The 21,193-nt window shown below is 47.1% G+C and overlaps 1 protein-coding gene across 2 annotated transcripts in view; it reads right to left on the bottom strand.

Annotated features, from left to right (window-relative positions):
• SLC12A3 (solute carrier family 12 member 3) overlaps positions 1-21,193 on the bottom strand; it is a 31,903-nt gene that overhangs the window by 9,034 nt on the left and 1,676 nt on the right. Inside the window, exons 2-21 of one of the 2 annotated variants that reach the window (XM_082233454.1) lie at positions 19,848-19,994; positions 18,982-19,057; positions 18,662-18,757; positions 17,786-17,925; positions 16,726-16,836; positions 16,250-16,361; positions 15,431-15,561; positions 14,222-14,306; positions 12,297-12,451; positions 10,780-10,887; positions 9,781-9,904; positions 9,460-9,561; positions 7,866-8,021; positions 7,433-7,532; positions 6,780-6,891; positions 5,219-5,359; positions 4,513-4,619; positions 4,058-4,140; positions 3,184-3,252; positions 1,458-1,559 (exon numbers count right to left, since the gene is read on the bottom strand). In XM_082233454.1, the coding sequence (XP_082089580.1) occupies positions 1,458-1,559; positions 3,184-3,252; positions 4,058-4,140; positions 4,513-4,619; positions 5,219-5,359; positions 6,780-6,891; positions 7,433-7,532; positions 7,866-8,021; positions 9,460-9,561; positions 9,781-9,904; positions 10,780-10,887; positions 12,297-12,451; positions 14,222-14,306; positions 15,431-15,561; positions 16,250-16,361; positions 16,726-16,836; positions 17,786-17,925; positions 18,662-18,757; positions 18,982-19,057; positions 19,848-19,994 (2,257 nt within the window). The remainder of the gene's footprint in view (positions 1-1,457; positions 1,560-3,183; positions 3,253-4,057; positions 4,141-4,512; positions 4,620-5,218; positions 5,360-6,779; positions 6,892-7,432; positions 7,533-7,865; positions 8,022-9,459; positions 9,562-9,780; positions 9,905-10,779; positions 10,888-12,296; positions 12,452-14,221; positions 14,307-15,430; positions 15,562-16,249; positions 16,362-16,725; positions 16,837-17,785; positions 17,926-18,661; positions 18,758-18,981; positions 19,058-19,847; positions 19,995-21,193) is intronic. The other variant, XM_082233455.1, reaches the window with a different exon arrangement.

The raw sequence follows: 21,193 nt of genomic DNA, 5'->3' as shown, positions 1-21,193 counted from the left end.
GATATGGGATTGGGGGGGCAACTCCCATCTCTTGCGGGGGCGCAATTAGTGCCAGCACCGTCCGTTAAGAGTTTGGGTGTAATCTTCGACACCTCCCTTTCCATGGAGGCGCAGATTGCAGCTATAACAAAGGCGGCATTTTTCCATCTCCGCCAAGCTAAGCAGTTGGCTCCTTACCTCTCTCGCCCTGACCTAGCCACTGTGATCCACGCGACGGTCACCTCCAGACTGGATTATTGTAACTCGCTCTACGTGGGGCTGCCCTTGAGACTGACCCAGAAACTCCAGCGGGTGCAGAATGCTGCAGCGAGACTCCTTACGAGGTCTTCGCTGTGAGATCACATTCACCCGGTGCTATACCAGCTGCACTGGCTCCCGGTGGAGTACAGGATCAGGTTTAAGGTGCTGGTTTTAACCTTTAAAGCCCTATATGGCCTAGGACCCTCGTACCTACGGGACCGCCTCTCCTGGTATGCCCCACAGAGAAACCTACGGTCTTCAAATAAAAACATCTTGAAGGTCCCAGGCCACAGAGAAGTTAGGCTGGCCTCAACTAGAGCCAGGGCTTTTTCGGCTGTGGCTCCGATCTGGTGGAACACTCTGTCACAAGAGACCAGGGCCCTGCGGGACTTGACATCCTTCCGCAGGGCCTGCAAGACAGAGCTGTTCCACCAGGCCTTTGGCCAGGGCACAGCCTGACTCCCTCCCTCGGCAATCTTCGCAGAGCTCTGGCCCAATGGTTGCTAGTGGCTTGAATTAATTAATTTTTATAATGAATGATTTTAGAATGTTGTTTATGTTGTACCTTTGTACTGTTTTATTGTTGTTAGCCGCCCTGAGCCCGGCTTCGGCTGGGGAGGGCGGGATATAAATAAAATTTATTATTATTATTATTATAAAGGCCTGGAAACGATGCCTTATGAGGAACGGCTAAGGGAGCTGGGCATGTTTAGCCTGGAGAAGAGGAGGTTAAGGGGTGATATGATAGCCATGTTCAAATATATAAAAGGATGTCACATAGAGGAGGGAGAAAGGTTGTTTTCTGCTGCTCCGGAGAAGCGGACACGGAGCAATGGATCCAAACTACAAGAAAGAAGATTCCACCTAAACATTAGGAAGAACTTCCTGACAGTAAGAGCTGTTCGACAGTGGAATTTGCTGCCAAGGAGTGTGGTGGAGTCTCCTACTTTGGAGGTCTTTAAGCAGAGGCTTGACAACCATATGTCAGGAGTGCTCTGATAGTGTTTCCTGCTTGGCAGGGGGTTGGACTCGATGGCCCTTGTGGTCTCTTCCAACTCTATGATTCTATGATTCTATGAAAAAGGAACACCACTGACCCAGGAGCCCCAAAGCAAAAATGGCAGTGATGGGTCCAAGCAGGGGGTTGGACCAGAAGGTGCAACACTCCTTTGGTACCACAAATCCTTACCTATGTGGGAGAAGGATGCTGAAATTACCTCCATCATCGAAGAGCCAGTAGATGTCAATGGTTTTCTTGCCCTGCTCTATCTGGAAGGCAGTGCTTGCTTGCTGTTCTGCTACCAAGGCATCAGGGTCCACTAGGAATAATAATAAAAAGGATCCCCACTGCATGAGTAAGAGAGTGCCCAGGATTTCAAATGCCACTCACCAAGTGAATTTGCAAGCTTATGAAATCCCTCTTGAGATGCTCCACTTCCCATTCTGTTCATTAGGAAACTTTAAAAAACAAAAACCATCTAATTATATATAAAAATATGCAAATTATATATTGAGTTGTATCCAGCTATGTTCTACTTAGAATAGACTCGTCAGAATTGTACCTAAGTTAGGCCATCAGTTTCGGTGGGTCTCCTCTGAGTGGGACTAACTACGTATAAAAGAGCCAAGTCCCATGCTGTCATGTATTTCTGCAGCATTTTTTTTATAAGTATTAATATGTGCTGGTTAGTTTAGGAAACATGGAATAATATATATATATATATATATATATGCAGGTTTTGGTGTCTTCGGGTGTCTTCCCGTGTAAGAGTCGGGGTGTCTGTGCGACGTTTCGACGAGGTCTCACTCGTCATCTTCAGGCTGGTGCTTTCGGCTTCTTGTTACTGGAACAGACAGTAACAAGAAGCCAGTAACAAGTAACAAGAAGCCAGTTCCAGTAACAAGAAGCCGAAAGCACCAGCCTGAAGATGACGAGTGAGACCTCGTCGAAACGTCGCACAGACACCCCGACTCTTACACGGGAAGACACCCGAAGACACCAAAACCTGCATTCCTGTACCCGTGAAAATCTACGAAAGCATATATATATATATATATATATATATATATATTTGCATATAATATAATTATACATACTATACTATGATGGTGCATATATAATCTGAGAATAGTTTATATTTTTAGTGTGACTGGTAAATAAACAACTCATTTCTTGTTGAAATCTAGGAGCCAGATGGGAACTGGGGGGGGGGGGGAAATATGTGCCGAGAAACAGAGCATGGAAGTTTTCAGAAAATGCCACCCCTAGTCTCACAGGCAGCTCTTATCACATGGTAAAATGTGTTTCAATAATTTTGGCATAGGCCTTTAGGAGACAGTAGAACATGATGGCAACTTGGAACTGATGTTTACATGGGGCTGATGTGGTCCTGACTCGGAGAGTAACCAAATTGGGCAGGGGGGGCAAAATGAATGTGGGATTGTTTTTTATTTGCATCTCATTTGCAAAGCTAGGGCACAAATCATAAATCCTAGGAGTAAGCATAACCAACAGAATGAAATATTCACTTTGTAATCCTCCGGATGTTGGACTCCAACTCCCATCAGCCCCAGTCAAAAGGGCCAATGGGCAGGAATGATGAGAGCTGTAGTTCAACAACATCTGGAAGGCTACTCTGGCTACTGCCCTAGATCCTTTTAAGGCCTATCCAGTCCAGCATCCTGTTCTCACAGTGGCCAAACCAGATTGATGAGGAAAGGTCACAAGCAGGACACGACAGGAGAATGGTTGAGACAGGGCCCAAAATGGCAGGTTTCTCTTCCTGTGCTATAGGAGAAGAAATCAAACCTCTGAGTTGGCACACTCTGATTTCAAAGGCCTTCCATCTGTGGCCCAAGTCAGTCACTTTCCCCACAAGTAAGACAGTCTTAAAAGAAAGACGAGCACTAGAGGTCACAGAAATGAACCTGCTGGGAACTGACATGTACTTATCACAGGAGGCTCTTCAATGTTCTTCTGTGGATCTTCTGCTGGGTCAAACACGGGGTTAACTAGAGGAAAGAGAATATGCAATGAACACAATGGAGCACTCTTCCTCAGCCTGGTGTCCTCCAGCTGCCCAGGACTACATCTCCCTCCAGCCTTAGCAGCTTAGCTAACACAGCCATGGCTGGGGCTGATGGGAGTTGTAGTCCAAAACATCACGAGGCCATCAAGTTTGGAAAAGCTGCTCTGGAGGTTGGCTTGGAGCAAAAGAACACCCCCTCAGCAGTTGGATGGTAATAAGGATTGTGATTCATTTCCTCCTTACACTAGTGAGAAGGACCGAAAAAAGCAAGATCAGATTTATTTGATTTTTGTGTTTGTTTGCCTCGCCTCTTGGCCTGGTGCCTAACACTGAACAATGGCTTGTGATGAGCCACTGTTTAATGTTGAGTGCAGCATATCATCTGGGAAGGGCGAAAAGTCTCAGGTTCAATTCCTGGCAGTGTCTCTAATAGGTCTAGGAATTGTCCCCTCTCTGAAATCTTACAGCGCTATTGCCAGTCATTGCAGACAACATTGAGCTAGATTGACCAATGGTCCAAATGCCAAAGGCAGCTTCCTGTGTTCTTTTCTGTCTCCCACAGTTCAGTGGTTACAGCATCTGTTTTGCATGCAGAAGGTCCCAGGTTTAATCCTTGGCATTTCATGGTAGGAACACCTGCCTCAAACTCTGGAGAGCTGCTGCCAGGCAATGTTCGGGTCACACAGAGCTAGAGGCTGCCTCCTCAGTTCCCAATTGCATCCTTTTAGGCAAATCAACTCAACTACAGGAAGCCTCTGGCCCAGAAAGTATGTGGTGGAGAAACTCACTGTGAGACTGCACGAGCCTGGAGATGTTGAGCCCCTCCTTCATCCGCATCATGCACACACCATATTTGAAGTCAAAAGCATCACTGGAAGACAAAACCAAAGGGCTGCCAGAGTCAATGTAAGACAGATCTCAGAAGTCCTGGTTGGAATCAGCAGAGGCTGGTCTCCATGAAGGCAAATGGGGCACTGCCCACCAACCCACATCTGCCCTGCAGCCAGCCCCCCACCTGACTTCTTATTTACAAGCAGCTCACAGGATGGCCCTGCCTGTCAGCCTCCGCTTCTTCCTTAGCCTCAGTGTTGGTCAAGACGGGAGCCGATTTATAAATGAACATATGGAAAATTTGCCCAAGTCATAAACAAACACATCTGCCCATCCCTGGTGCTAATGGTGGCCACAGACAGCTGCAGCCGCTAATTCATTTAAATGGATCCCATGCCATCACCCAACTTACTGCAGAATTCCAATGTATTCTTCCACCGTCTGTGGATGGGCAGCCTGCCAATTTTTCTTGTAACCAATCACAAGGACATTGGGCTTCATTCTCCCAAGACCAGAAGCCTTTATCAAAGCAGAGAACAAGGGGGTATCATTATAGACCACACTGACACTCCCTCCTCATTCCTCAAGGGGCTGAACTTGGGTGGAAGCAACTGGGCGGGGATTTTCTAGCCAAGTTCTCCATGCCATACGTAATTTTATAAATTTCTAACTTGTCACCTCCTACTCGCCTTTTCTCTAAACTTAACTCAGGGCTCATCCACACTTGTCCTTTTCCTAGAAACCACAGGTCTGAATGGTTCCCCCCTTCCTCCACCCTTTTCCCAGGGATAACCTGCTCTTTAGTGCTAAATCAAAGGAAACGTCAATCCAGAGAAAACTCAAGTTGCCATTTGTTCTGACTGAGTGCTAAAGAGCAGTTTTCCTCAGGAGAAAGCAGCAGGACAATGCCCTCAGTAATGCCACCAGCATGCCGCATTCTGCCACAAAGTATGGCTGCTGAAAACAGACAGTAAGATACAACAGTTAATTTGCCCAATGAATACTGAACTTTCACAAAAATCGTTCTAAGGATTCTTCAATGTAGCAGTCATTGTAGACATGGGCTGCCTACTTACCTTCAGCATTTCAAAATTTCTTTCTTTTTGTTTGATTTTTACCTGCATAAGAATCTGAACGCCAGTTCTCAGGTCCTCAGCTAAGACATCAGTATAGAAAGACTTGATTTTGCGCTTGGTCAGCCACTTGACATGGCCTCTGGAAGCAAGACGGAACTCAGACATCATCTGTTTGCCTGGCCCCTGTGAGAAAGCAGAAGAAAACAGTGGGAGACCCAAGGGCAGCTGGCTTAAGACAGGCACACCCTTCCTGACTCATGTGACCATCAAGTTATCCAAATTGCACTTCACTAATGTGGCGCCCTCCAGATGTTTTGGACTACAATTCCCACCATATCTAACTGTTGGCCGTGCTGAATGGGGCTGATGCGAGTTAAAGTCCAAGCTGGACACAGAGCCTATGATCAGATCCCATCCCTGGACTTGTCTCATGGGTGCCACCTGCACCTAGGATCCTATTTCAGTCACAAAATGTGTAAGCCATCTCTCTGAGCATGCACAGAGGCTCCTTCTTATACCAGTGAGAAACCACATGCCACTTCCTCGTGTCTGCAGTTTGCAGAAAGGCCTTCAGAGCCCAGGAAGTTTGAGCTAAGGGGTACCTCTGTGTTGTTGTTTTTAAATTTGGCACTTGGCCAGCTTAATAATGCAAAGGGGCCAATCATTTCCCCATTGATCAGCCACCACATCTGCAATTGCTGCACCTCAGGCAGAGAATAAGAGGTAATCTGGAAGCAGAATGCCATCCTGTGATTAATGTGCCCTGCTTTCAAAAAGCAGCTTCTGATCTTTGCCTTGGCAATTAAGCTGCAGCTGGAAGTGATTGCCTTCCATATCTTCCGAGCCTATCATTCAGTCCTGCTTAATTAGCTGACTATCCTTCCAGGGGGAACAAACAGAATCAAATGCAGCTTTCATCCTGCTTGATGGGGAAACCAGATTTGCTGTGGCCACTCCAGCATGAACACAGTTGTTTTCTGCTGCGAACACAAAGTATGAAAAGGCAGGTGCCCCAGTCCCTCCTAAACATCTGGAGATGGGAGTTGAGGGATGGGGGTCACTGCCAACTTCCCATTGGGGGTGTTCTAGGCATCTGCCTGGCAGGGCTAGTGGTGCATAAGCAAGCAGCAGGTTCCACGGGTAGATTGCATGGTGTAGCAGCAAGTAAATCAAACTGAGGAAGCCAGAACCAGCATTTTGACAGGCTCATGCTGGGATTCAATTGGCTTTTGGGGCCTCCGGATCCCTACTGAGCCAGAATTTGCAGTACCACTCCAGACCACCCACAGTGCTGTAGCACAGTTGAGATCAGCCCAACTAGCTATTTCTTTTGCTTACAAACTGACCTGGAGATCTGAAATCGCCCTCTCTTGGCACCAAGGTCCCTGCTTTGAGACCATGGGTTCTGTATGCTAGCCTTCACACCTCATGGGTTCACTGTAGGTGGTTGATTCATAGAGAATCAGCTGTCTCCAAAAGAGCTCCTGGATGAAACCATTCCTAGCCTGGTGCCTTCAGAAGTATACAACAGGCAGACAGACAGAAAGACAGACAGATGTCGACAACATGCAAAGTAGATTCTCCTGTGGTGATAAATACTCACGATCAACACATTCCCACAAATCATCAGGCTCAGGTTTTTGGTGAAGGTGCCCACAAAGTCCACCAGGGCTGGGCGGAAATTGGGAGGGCCAGTCAGCACCAGACATTGAGGTCTGAGGGAGAAACAATGAGAAGTCATAGGCTGCACTTGGGACCAGATTATCTCTCGGAAGGCCTATTCCCATCTAGTCCTCCAAAGTCGATGTGATCGGTTTGACTGTGCTGGCTGAGGCCTCCTCTGTTGCTCTTCCCACTGTGTGGAATGAGCTCCCTGTGGAGTTCAGACAAGAACCAACAGTGGGGCGCTTTCTCAGGCAGCTGAAGAGCTCCCTGTTTACCCTGACTTTTGACATCATTTATTTCGAACTGCTTCCCATAAAACATCCCAAAATAATGTAACAATAAAAACATTACTAAAAAAGCACATAAAAATAATTTCAAGTCCAATGCAGAACATAAGGGTATCAGAAGAGACTGCTGGTTTAACTCTTCACTGCATGAAGAAGCTCTTCATTTTCTCAGTCCTGAATTGCCTGACATTCAGCTTCACTGCAGGCCCACAGACTAAGATAAAAAAACATTGACCTAAAAGGCTTATTGGAAAAGGAGGGTCTTCAATAAGCACCAAGAAGATAGCACTGTACACTTCCTCACCTATAATTCTTAATGTGGTCATCCACCTCGTTGAGTCCCACAGAATAATTCAGGGCCATGTTGTAGGAACCGGCTTGCACGGATGAGCCCCAGTTCACCCCTAGAGAGAAACAGCCAAGCAGGATCAGAGCATTTATTTTTGCTTAATGGTAGCTGGTGTTCACAGAATCATAGTCGAGTCAGAAGGAACCATAAGCACCATCTAGCCCAACCTCCTGCATTGTACACATTCCCTTCTGGGCCACATTAGGGGGGTGTCACATGCCAGTGATGGGTGGGGCCAGAGGCAAAAGTGGGCAGGGCATTAAAAGGGGGAAAGGGGCTTTGACTGGGAGGGGGCGTGTTGCAGGAAGAGTCCTGAGGGCCAGATGAAGAGGCTTTGAGGGCCACATTTGCCCATCTCTGCCAGGCCCGAGGTTCCCCAGTTGCATACCTGGCTTCTTATAGAGAACATATCCAAGCAGGAAGACCACAATTCCAATGGCGATGAGAGCAGCCCACCAGGTCAGCAGGAACATGATGACCACAGACACGATGGCTCCAAAGAGAGCCACCCACTTGCTGTAGTAATTGAAGGAGGGCCTCCAACCTGGGTGGATGTGAAAGCAATGAAAGAGAACCAGAATAATTGGCAATCAAAGCACTGCGCATACACTATCTTCTTGTGCAACTGCCTTGCAGATAATACTGATCTGCCATCCCCAAAGATCAATGGATCTTATATTAGGGGAAACATGAGAACTATTTCTTTGCTGTTGGAGTAATTTTATAAAATAGGGCAAAGAACCTAAATACCTTTCATGAGCCTAGATTACTCACACATTCACATTATTATTATCTCATCCAGGGCATCCAGCTGATTATTATATCGTTTTTCTCCATGAGGATCTTGGATCAGCTGGTGATAGCAAAGAATGGAAAGTTTCTAGTGACTGTCATTAAAATAAAGGCCCAGAGATGTTCTCTGAGTTTTAAACTGCGTAATTTTTAATTTAGTTTGGTCCTTATATTTGCTCAGTTGTGTTAAGAACATAAGAAGATCCTGCTGGATCAGGCTCAAGAGAGCCCATTTAGTCCAGCATCCTGTTCTCACAATGGCAGGATATGAATGCAACCTGATTTTTTCTTATTGTACTTCATACACAAATTTCAATAGCGGGTGGCTGGTGCAGATCAATCTCTCAATCTGTCCACTCAGCCACGTATATTTGATGCACAATACCTCAGGTTAAGAACTTAATTCGTTCTGGAGGTCCGTTCTTAACCTGAAACTGTTCTCAACCTGAGGTTGAGCTACTGGGGCCTCCGGCTGCTGCCGTGCGATTTCTGTTCTCATCCTAAAGCAAAGTTCTTAACCCAAGGTACTATTTTGGGGTTAGCGGAGTCTGTAACCTGAAGCGTCTGTAACCCGAGGTACCACTGTATCTACTATTTAGGACACTGCTGGATAAATTATGTTAGCTTAATGTAAACATGTAATAAAATTTAAATGGGGAGGGGGAGAAACACCCCAATATGGAAAGGCAGCTGGGCTATAGGGATGAGCCAAATCAGGCTTCCCAACTTCCAGATTTTGCAGCCCTGCTTGTTCACCACTACACCATCCTGAATGATAAGTGGCTGACAATGAGGCCATACACCAACTGAAGGGCTCAGCTTCTGCTCCCAAGTGCATGGCCAACAAACCTGCTTAGATCTGCTAGGAACAGCTTCCCATCCTCAGGACAGTGAGGCTCTGGAAGTGGCCTAGGACCTGACCTAGTGTGCTACTTTTGATGCTAAGCACCATGAGCCAGTGGTGGTGTGGTGGTGAGAGTGTCCAACTAGGACCTGGGAGAGCTGGGTTCAATTCCCCACTCAGCCATGAAGCTCATTGGGTGATCTTGGGCCAGTCATTGCCTCTCAGACTGACCAACCTCACAGGGTTGTGATAAGGAGCAAGGAGAACCATGTGTGTCACCTTGAACTCCTTGGAGAACATGATGGATATAGAGTCAATGAATAAATGAATAAATAGCACACCTTACCTGGGGAGTTGGTAATGGACGCATGGAAGCAGCTGAAGTTAATGAGTGCATAGGAGCACAAGAAGAAATTGGAGATGATGGGGGCAATGGCATTCAGTTCAGCTGCAGGGATAGGAGAGAGAAGGAGGGAGGTTCCGTTCATTTGTGCAAATTATTCAAAGCGCAGAATCAGGTGTTTGTAGGGTAGTTGTTATTTATTAAATCATAACATTGAGGACTTTCAGCACAGAATTAAAGACCCTCCTATTGCCATTGTTTACCCCACCCTGAGTTGAATCAGCCTCTGCCCCTCCCCCACTTAATGACCCCTGAATTACTTACCAATAAGAATGAAGCAAATCGCAATGACATACGTCAGCATGTATCCCCTGATAGGTTCGTTGTTTTTTCCATAGCCCTTCCCAAAAAAGCCAATGACAGGGTAGAGCTGGTCCTTACAAAGGCACTGTTGGGGAGATGCAAAATGGCTATTCGTGACAAGGTTTCGAGCCATCAGGAACATGCCCAGAAATGTCAAGGTTTAAACTGGAGGCAGTTCTCCGTGTCCTTCACATCCTGAGGTTAATGGGGCGATGACTGGAGAGGGGGGCTTCTCAGTGGCGGCACTGGAATTATGGAATTCCATTCCTAAACACATGTACCTGGCACTCTCATCAATGTCTTTTAGTTATCAGGTGAAATCATTGCAGTTCTCTCAGACCTTTCATGAAATTTAGCTTCTATTTTGTTTGACTAGCTTCTGGTTTGGTATGAATCTATTTTGGGACACCTGCTGCTGTTTTCTTTCTAATTAATTTTCTTCTCTAAATAAATTTTATTTGATACAAGTGTCAATAGTCCATATAAAATCTATCTTTGTAGAAGATAAAATACATTTACAACAGGCAGAATATCAACCTCTATATGGGGTTTAACTGTTCAAATGGATCATGGCCCACTGCCTGTCATTTATAAAAGGACTGAGCTCTGTATTGCATTAACATGCTCAAACTCATCATCATTTTTAGAGCAGTTTTACCGAATGAAATGCTTGATGTATCACAGCTTGACATATCACAATCTAATATCACAGTCAACTTCAGAGCATATCAAGGAAGATGTGGAGTCATCTTCTTTTACTGATGGGGGAAATAAGGCTGGTGGTTTTTCACACTTTGTGGACAGTTCTGGTCATTTGCATTCAGATTCAGAGCACATTCCTGCAGGTTCAAGCTCAGCCCCAAAGCAGTCAGATCCTAGCACTGTGGTCTGGCTTTTGGTTGGGAGGGGAATCCAAATTTCCTGGTTAGCTGAGCAGTCCCACTTGTCCCCATCTCTCACCTGGAAGACTTTGGGGGCTGACACAAGGCAGGCCAGAGCGGAGGAGAGGGTGGCCCCAAAGATCCCAGCTGTGATTAGTGGAGCAAAACCAGACACCATGCTCATGCTCTGCAAGGAAACACAATGGATCACATATGCACTGTGCATGATGCAGAGCAGCAAACTGGACTTCCAAAACTCAGAGAGACCAGTCCAATCTATCTGTACAGCAGCCCTGGCTCCAGGGTTACAGCCAGCCCTGAGGCACAGCCCAAACCTAGGTAATGGGCTCTGGAGTCCAAGACACCCCAGAGCAGCCCCTGTGAAGTCTGTCTCCGTTAAGCCTACACCCCCTGAGGAACCAGTCGCCTCCACACCAGTGACCCATGTTCCCAGCTCATGATATCAGTGCATGTAATGCACACAAAAGGACTTATTAGAAAGGAGGATACTCCAGTCCAGAGACTAGCTTCTTTCAAACCTTCAGATCCAGCCCCCAGAAACACAAAACCCACCACTGGTTCATTCGCCAATGTGATTAGAGCAAGGGCTCTCGCTTGCAACTGTCCTTGGTGCTGCAACTACCAACCTGTGTGGTCCCCCATGGGCTCTGTCAAAACCAGGAGAGGACACCTTCTCACAGGCCAGCATGGGTGTGTGTGTGTGTGTGTGTGTGTGTGTGTGTACCACTTGACACTTGTCATGGCCCCCACCCAATCAGGGGTCCCTCTCTTGAGCCTCTTTGCTGTTGCTGCCTTGCCATTGGAAGTTATTAAACAGAGTTCGGATGGCCATCTGTCAAGGATTCTCTGGATGTGGTTCCTGGATTGCAGAGGGTTGGACTAGATGCCCTTGGGGTCTCTTCCATCTCTGCAATTCTGTGATTCTAGGGTTCTTCTCCCTACATGTGGGCCCTGATCAGAGCAAGGAGGAGAAGCATGCCCCGCTTTCCACAACCTCTCAGGAGTTCAGCCTGGACCCAGGGGAAGTGGGGAAAGGGATGAGCACTGGTGGAAGGAGGAAGAGCCAATCAGAGATGGCAGCTTCCACAAGCCTCTTCCCATATCTGACGTTAGGGAGCTCAGCTGCTCATGGCCACTAGGTTATCGAATACTGAGCTTCATGGGCTAATATAAGGCAGAATGGTGGATTATTCAGCGATTCCTGCTGGGTCTAGGCACTAAACCAGCCTCCCTGCATTGTGCCTCCCCATTTTTGAAGGCAGCTGGTTTTGTCCCCAACCCAGTCTGGCGATCTATTCACAGCAGAGAAGCCATCAGTAGTCATGGAAGCATAAAACTGTAGAGTTGGAAGGGACCCAAACTATTCCTGCAATGCAGGAATCATAGCTAAGTGATGGACCCAGCCATCATGCCCATGGTTGATCAGAGATTGCAACCCATCTGGTAGGGTTGGATCCCGGGCTGCAATAGATTTATATGGAAGAAGGCAGTGTCTTTGTCCCTCTTCCAAGTATCCCCAAGACCCAGGTGTCAAATAAGAAACATCCTTCCCCATGGCAGTATGGCTGATAATACCTGGTAAAAATTGATAAGCCCAAAGTTACAGGTGTGGCTCTGAGCACACTCCGTGAAATTCCAGCCCAAGTTGCAAGCGATCCCTTCACAGCCCACAGAGCCAACAGAGACGGTGTCGTTCACGTTTCCAGAGGCATCCCGGACCATACACGCCCCTAAGAAAGGGACCATGATAATTTAGCATCATTTCTGACAGTTTTCGTCCACAACGTGGGCTCTTAATTTCAAAGACCCATGAGCCACTCCGAGCATAAAGGTAAAGGTAAAGGTACCCCTGCCCATACGGGCCAGTCTTGACAGACTCTAGGGTTGTGCGCCGATCTCACTCAAGAGGCCGGGGGCCAGCGCTGTCCGGAGACACTTCCGGGTCACGTGGCCAGCGTGACATCGCTGCTCTGGCGAGCCAGAGCCGCACACGGAAACGCCGTTTACCTTCCCGCTAGTAAGCGGTCCCTATTTATCTACTTGCACCCGGGGGTGCTTTCGAACTGCTAGGTTGGCAGGCGCTGGGACCGAACAACGGGAGCGCACCCCGCCGCGGGGATTCGAACCGCCGACCTTTTGATCGGCAAGCCCTAGGCGCTGAGGCTTTTACCCACAGCGCCACCCGCGTCCCTACACTCCGAGCATAGGGGGGCAAAATTCAGGCTGCTTGGATCTACTTTGTTTTTCTCACCAGAGGCCCAAATCAGTTAGAGACCTTGGCAAATTAAGCCATGTATAAATCCTGTTAAATAAACCATATAATGTTCATTCCACATTTGCAAGGATTCAGTCCTTCGGGCCATCTGTGCCTACACTTTGGTATTCTCTGCCCTTTGGTGCTGGGCAGGTGCCTTCGCTGCTTTCTTTTTAACAATGGCTGAAATTTTTCCTTTCCTTTAACCAAGCCTACTCAGATATGTAAATTTGACATGCATTTTAATATGCAATTTTATTTTATCATGTATATTTTTAAAGCTGCTGATTATATTTTGAAATGTTTTAAATATCTGATTTTATCAGTAATTTTCACGTATCCAGCTAAGTTCTATCCAGAGCAGACCCATTGAAATTAGTTAATTCTGTTTAATAATAATAATAATAATAATAATAATAATAATAATAATAATAATTTATTTATACCCCACCCATCTGGCTGGGTTTCCCCAGCCACTCTCGGAGGCTCCCTACAGAATATTAATAACACGAAAAAACACCAAACATTAAAAACAACTTTAACTTTAGTAGGTTTACTCTGACTACCAGTACCCCTTGTAAACTGCTCACTGGTCTTGACAGTTAAATGCTTTACGAATCCTACAGAATAAATAGGTAAAGCCCACCAACCAGAATCAAGTGGACAGCAGTAGCTCAGGAAATACACCTTGAATTAAGAAGACATAATGTTCCTGAGCCCATACTCAGTCCAAAAACATCCAGGGGCAGCTTCTCTTGATTAATAATAATAATAATAATAATAATAATAATAATAATAATAATTTATTATTTATAACCCACCCATCTGGCTGGGTTTCCCCAGCCACTCTGGGCGGCTTCCAACAAAATATTAAAATACAATAGTCTGTCAAACATTAAAAGCTTCCCTAAACAGGGCTGCCTTCAGATGTCTTCTAAAAGTCTGGTGGTTGTTTATCTCTTTGACATCTGGTAGGAGGGCATTTCACAGGGCGGGTTCCACTACCAAGAAAGCCCACTGCCCGATTCCCTGTAACTTCACTTCTCACAATGAGGGAACCACCAGAAGGCCCTCGGCACTGGACCTCAGTGTCCGGGCTGAACGATGGGGGGTGGAGACACTCCTTCAGGTATACTGGGCCGAGGCCATTTAGGGCTTCAAAGGTCAGCACCAACACTTTGTATTGTGCTCAGAAACGTACTACATTTACCTTGCTGATTACGATTAATGCCTGACCATTACCTACCAATAGTCGCAGATATAATAAGATATGACACGGTCGTCCAGAAAATAGCCATGAGGGTCCCTTTAGGAATTGCCACGGCAGGATCCTACCCAAGGGGATAAATGAGATTTAGGAAAATGCCTTCCATAGGCATCACTGAATTAACCAGTAATTGTGATACTACTAGGGGCTCACCAACCTCGCTTGCCCCACCTTGTTGCCAACCCATTTACACCTCACCCAAACCTCTCCAGCTCCTTCAGCTTCTCCCTTTTGCTCACCTGTGCCTCTCCATCACTCACCTGCCTGCCTGGGCCACTGGCTCACTCACTTAAGGCTTACCCACACCTTACCTTTCCTCTGTGCTTTCCAGGCAGGGCCCATGCTTCAAAGCTCCAATTTCCAAGCCCTCATTTTCTTCTTCTTTTGCTTTGGAGCTTTCCCGGTGAAAACCTGCTCTTTTAACACTGAACAGGAGCAAATGGCAATCTGAAGAAAACCTGCACTTCAGGGCGGAAAAAAGGGGCGCTAGGACATGGAGCTTTAAAGTGTGGACCTGTGCCTGGAAAATGTGAGGCAAAAGCTAAGTGTGGATGAGTCCCCACTCTGCCTGCTTGCCTTCTCACTTGTTCCTCCTGCTTGCCTGTGGCTGCAGTGAGGTTTCATGGAGGTGGGAATGCGCCCCAGAGAGTGGTTTGCCAAACTGCTCTCTGAAGCAACTCCCCACTCAGTTAAACAGCTCACCCAGGTCGTCTGCCACTCATACTCCTTACTCGCTTGCTTGCTTGCTTGCCTGCTGTTCTGTTGTCATCCTGGAGTTTGTGTTTGGTAAACTGCAGCATTATGACACCTTACATTTATATGTATATAGGAACACACAAACACACAGATAATTTTGCATAGAACTGCACAGGCTTCTCCCAAATGAAACATGGGTGAAAGGAAAGAAGATTCAACTTATATGCAACTTTTCATGCTTAGCTGTAATAAGTCACCCCTCATTGAAAGAGAGAGAGAGAGAGAAATATATTTATGTAATGAAAGACTTGTCCCTCTGCATCCCCAACAGGCTATATGTAGAAAGAGGCTGGAATGGGACCCACCAAACCCTCTGCCCCAATACCCAGAATTTCTCGCAGCATTGCCCTGGGCCATGTTTCCAAAAGGAGGCTGCTGACTCCGGCACCCCACCTCCTGCCCCCCTGGGCTTCAGCAGCCAGACCCGCCTACCTTCAAATCACCTGAAATGTTGGCTCCTGCCAAGATGCCAGTGGCTGATGGGAAAAAGATGGAAAACAAACCAAAGAAACTGCCATCAGGCCCGCGCCAGTTTGGCACAAAGTTCTGCGCAAAGATGTCCGCTGGAAAAGAGAAGGTTTTATCATATGTGTGTTTGTGTATGCAAACTTTACACCTGATGATCAATCCAATGAGTTGGGAGAGGACAATTTCCATCTCCCTCAGGGCACTGGACTGGGTGGAGAGATGTAAACCTGTCTGCTCACTCCAACACCATCTCAACTTATTTATTATTATTATTATTCTACCACAGCTACCAGAACTTTAATCTGACCCAGCTGGGCTCATCTTATGTTTTGAGGATTGACTGTACTCCTTGGGCGAGAGAACCAAACTCAAATGTTCCTGTTGTTATTATTCAAAACAAATCTAGTTTAGCTTGTTGACTTGCTAGTCACAAACACAACTTCAGCCCATTTATTTATTTATTTCAAGCTACTTTACATGCTGTTTAAACACCAGAATAGGGAGCTTTCTTACACTGAGTTGGACCATTGGTCCATCTAGGTCAATGTTGTCTACACGGACTGGCAGGGTCTCTCTAGAATTTCAGGCAGGCAGTCTTTCCCAGGACCACCTGGAGATGCCACTGGGGATGGAACTCAGGACTTTTCACATGTGAAACCCTCATGCTGGGTTATGGCCCTTCTGCATCATTTCCAACCACCACTGCTTCCTTACACCAACTTAGTTCTTCTGGAGTTCATGAACAGTCCTCTCCTCCCTCAGCCACTCATGCCAGCATCTTACCCCTGTAACTGAAGAATCCTTTGGCTTGTTTCTCCTCACTGGCTGGAATGATGGTTCCCACAAGGTAGTTTACAAAGGAGATCATGATGACAAAGAAGAAAAGAACCTGTGCCTGCAAAGACCAAGCAAATCCATTGCGACAATGACAACCCTACTGGGAACTGAGTGTCCCCGTACTAGGTACCTTTCAACACAAGGAGCACCTCATTTTGGAGACCATCTTCAAGCCGTGTGTTCGGTCTTTTAAGAGACCCTGGTTCTCCAAAAGGGGAGGAGCCTAATAGAGGCAGGCTGGAGGCAGAGACCTTCGTCTACTCCCAGCCCCTTGGAGCTCTCCGTAGTGCTGGGATCACTGACCTGCCTTGACCCATGGGTTGCTCCTCATGACCAAGAATAGGGCTCTCTCCCCGTTAGCCGCACCTGCCCCTGCCCCAGGCCTTCTAAAAAAACAAACACATACATAACGAAGCTCTTACCTTGGCTTCCCACTCCATCCCAGCCAAAGAAATGCCAAGCAATATAGTCACTGTGATGACCCCAATGATGCGAATGTCATTTGTGGGATCGACCATGGTAGAGTTGTGCTCCTTGGGCAGAAAAAATATCAACAGTCAGTGCTCACAGGGCACATCAGAATGAGTGCACTGGGGGCTCAAGGCACAATATGGGAAAGGGGGTGATGCAGAGAAGTCCACAGGGTTGGAAAGGGGCCGTAGTTCAGCAGCAGAAAAGGTACTTTGTAGGCAGAAGGCTCTAGATTCAATCTCTGGCATCTCCATTTCGGGATGCCCTTCCCTCTGCCATACATGAAGCATCATCCATCACCTGCTCCAGATGTCTTGCAAAGACATACCTTTTTGCCCAGGCTTTCCTTGACCCATAAGATCAGAAACTGTTATTACTGGATTCCTGCTGTTATACGTATTTATGCTACTGTTTCACTTGTACTGTATATTGCATCTCTGTTTTCACGATCCTGTTTTCTCGATATTAAGTCATTTAGAAATCGTTTAAGGTAAATAACTAAATGTCACCTAAAAGTGCCAGAAATCTGGAAGTGGCAATGCCAGAGCAGAAGGAACATGGCTCAGTTATATGCTTATGCCTTCTTAGTGGTGGTGACCTGGTTGTGGAATGTCCACCTGAGGGAGGCTAGCTTGGCACCTTCTTTATGGTATTTTCTGTGCCAAGTGAAGACCTTTTCATTCAACCGGGGTTTTTTTTATTGAGTTTTTAAAAAATGCAAACTGCTGGACCCCAACTCCCATCAGGCCCAGTCAGCATAGGCAATGGTCAGAGATGAAAGGAGTCTTTCCACCATGGTTCTCCCCCTTCTCATTTTTAATCTTCACAACAACGCTGTGTGGTAAGTCACCCAGTGGGCTTCATGGCTGAGTGAGGATTCAAACTCTGGTGTCCCAGGTCCTGCTCCAGCTCTCTAACCACTGCACCAGGCTTCCTCTTGCTGTCCTTGATGTGGTTCAAAGATTGCAGAGATTCCCTCATAGCCTGGTGGCAGCAGTTGCCCCGACTTACCTGCATCAGGTCCCTCACAGTCTCTGCAAAGCCCACTGTGTGCATGGCCACAGCCACCGCGTTGGCAAAGGCAAAGATGAGGCCAATGGAGCCTCCCAGCTCAGGCCCAAGGCTTCGTGAAATAAGGAAGTAAGTCCCACCTGAGATACAGGAACACAAGGATCATCACAAAGGCTTGTATAGCTCACCTACTGAAATTATATGTTTGATCTTATTGCATTGATATCCCACTTTTCCCTCCAAGAATCTCAAGGTGGCATGCAAGCTGGTTCTCCTCTTCCTCATATAATCCCCACAACAACCCTGTGAGGCTGACTGGCTCAAGGTCATGCAGTGACCTTCATGGGCCAAGTGGGAATTTGAATCCTAGTCTCTCATGACCTAGTCCAGCATCCTAACCACTGCACCACACTGGTACCCAGGAATTGGGCAGGCATAGAATCATAGAATTGTAGAGTTGGAAGGGACCCAAATGATCATCTAGTTTTGGGCCCCTGCTCAGATCCCTCCTTCTGGGAGCGGTTTGGTGGGATTTGAAGCTGGCTGATGAGAAATGGCAAAAAATGGTGGATCCCCTGGATCTGTCAGTCTCTCGAGTGGAGAACCTTCCTAGGTGGCAAAATCATTTTGTCCACCTCTGCAAATGCCTCCCACTCCTCTTGAGCCTCAGCCTTGCCAGCAATGGGTCCCACCTTGAGGAAGTCTCATCTGGTTCTGATAGATAAAGCTGGTGGGACATTGTTTGTCTGTTTGTTTTAAAAAAATGATGAGACTTGTCTCTGTGAAGTAGAGGTTAAATGTGTACACACACACTTGCTAACCCAACCCGTGCAACTTTGCCAATATTTCTACAGGTGATGTGCAAAAAAACACTACCTGATTTAACTTTGCCATTGGTGGAGATGGCTGAGATTGACAGCCCTGTGACGGTGGTCACTGTCACAGAAAGCAGGATGATCACCCAAGTCAGTGCTGTGAAGAAAAGCAGTTGTTTTAGATTATACTGCTTAGACATTAAGGCCATGGTTGGATTCCCACAGAGGGGTCTCACAACTTGGGAGCTCTCAAAGAAAATGTCCTCTTTGGGCTGCCACCTCTCCAACTGCTTAGGCTGGAAGTGTGGATAAGCCCTCATATATGTACCAAGATATGTTTGTCTCAACCATGCAGTAAGAGAAGTATTCAACAGGACTTACCTATTCCAGCTTGTGCAGTGATCCAAGGCAGCCGCAGGTACAGAATCACACCCCAGATATTAAGCATGCAACGGATCTGGAAAGTTATGGGAGCAGCAATTGGTAACTGGGAAGAATAACTGAAGCATGTCAGGGCCTGTGAGGAGGACCAGAGACCTAGGATATTCTGATCTAGTCATTTAAAACCTGTGAGCCAGTGCCCTGACACCTCTGGGTCTGCTTATAGCATCGGAAGAACAATATGGTCAAGTCTTCCCTGGACTGTACCATTTCAGACTAAAGGGTGTGCATGTGTGGGTGGGTGCACGTGTTTAAATATTTCCTTCTTTTAAAAGATACCTAGTGCCTGAAGTACACTAGTCAGAAAAGGAGCACTGGGACCCCTGGCATAAGCGACGAGATCTGTCTGGTGAAGGAAGATGTCACAAGTGGTGTCTGGAAGGAAGACAGTTCCCTGCACTTGAGTGATAGGTTGATACCATGTATTTATAGCAAGGAGTAGCAAGGCTTTTTTCAGACTGAGGGCCATACTCCTACCTGCGCAGCCTTCCAGGGGCCACCTGTCATTGGTGGGTGAGGCCAGAGGCAAAAGCAGGCAGATCAACAAATGCACTTTCTACCTTTGTACAGTAGCCTAGCTTCTCCACACTCATATGCTTCTCTCTCTCCTCCATCCAGACAATTCAGGGGCATGATCACTCAGAAGCTGGATGAAATAAAATGGGGTTCCCTTAAAAACCAATAGAGAGGGGGCCATACATATCTCCCTGGGAAGAGAATTCCAAAGAGATGGGGCCACTACAGAAAAGGCCCTGGCCCAGGACATCCTTTAAGCCAGGAGTGGGGAACTAAGTAACGGTACTCACCATCACCCCCTTAACCCACCCAAAACGGACAGGTTCCTCCTGAGTCTTCGCATCCCCCTCACCAGCCTCCTCCTCAGTTCCTTCTTCGGGAAATATGATGTCCCTGTGGAGCTCGTACGCTGGCGGGTGGAGATGGCTACTTTCTTGCTGGAACAGAACAACAACAACTGATGGCAATCAGACTGCAAAATTGGGGGGCAGGAGGAAAGCGAGAAAAGTTATGGGATAAAGAGACACCTGAGGTACAGAACATCCTGTCTCAGCCAGCAAGGACAATGCAGAGGTCATCAGAACTGGGTGGCTGAGGAGTATGACTCTATTGGGACATAGTGGACAGTCTGGCCATGACCTGGTTGAGTCCAGAACCCAAATAGCTGCTGCATGAACTGGCTTTGCCCTGCTGGTGCAGAATGAGGCCCACTCCAGGCTTGAGGGGGACCTGGGGAAATGACCCTCTCTGGGTTCCCTCTCCTACATCAGGGCCAGGGAAACCTTTTCAGCCTGAGGCCCACGTTCCTTCCTGGGCAACCTTCTGAGGGCCATTGGTGGGCAGGGTCAAAGGGGAAAGTGGGCGGAACAACAAATGAAACTTTTCTCTTGGTGCCACAGGTTGGTTTCTACAAACCTTTATCTATCCACCATCCAGACAAGTGAGAAGTCATTATTAGAGTCCAGCTTAGGATGTGATACAGGGCCAGTGAGGGACATGGCCTGGGGAGTGTTCCAAGGGCCAGGTAGAGAGGCCTGGAGGGCCACATTTGTCCCCTCAGCATGAAGTTCTCCAGCCCTGTCCTACATTAGTGAACCCTGGTAGGCTGTGGTGATGGTGTACAGCAGGGTTCCAAGCAGACCTTGGCAGCTGAATGTAGCCACCATTTTTATTTCCCACAATGCCCCTGATGTGGAACTTCTCCTCGCCATTGTGGGAAATTATTATTGTTGTTGTTTTACTAGACCAGCCACCTGGTCCCGCTCAGGACACCAGGCTTGATGCTGACACTCACCCTGGTTAAAAAAAGCTGGTTCAGTTTCTTGAAAGCATGTTAAAACCTCCCACAAGTCTCGGCCCTGCCTGGTGGCCCCAACTCTTCTTACCTATGGCTGCTCTCAGCTCCTGCCAGAACATCTGTGGTCCAAAACATATTAATGGCACCAGGCTGGAGAAGGGTGGCACAGAAAATAGGATGCCACATTAAACCAGCTAGTCTTTTAAGGGGTCACAAGGCTCTGGGACATCCACTGCACCTCTAGGAGATTAGCCATGAAAAATACATATTGACACTGGGGGAGGAAAGTTCTGTGCACATGCTCAGAGGCATCACCTTCTTTCTCATTTGCACAGATTT

This window comes from Podarcis vaucheri (assembly GCF_965113315.1).
Source record: "Podarcis vaucheri genome assembly, chromosome: 7".
Classification (NCBI taxonomy): domain Eukaryota; kingdom Metazoa; phylum Chordata; class Lepidosauria; order Squamata; family Lacertidae; genus Podarcis; species Podarcis vaucheri.
The sequence above is the reverse complement of the archived record's forward strand: the minus strand, read 5'-3'. Positions and strand labels throughout refer to the sequence as shown.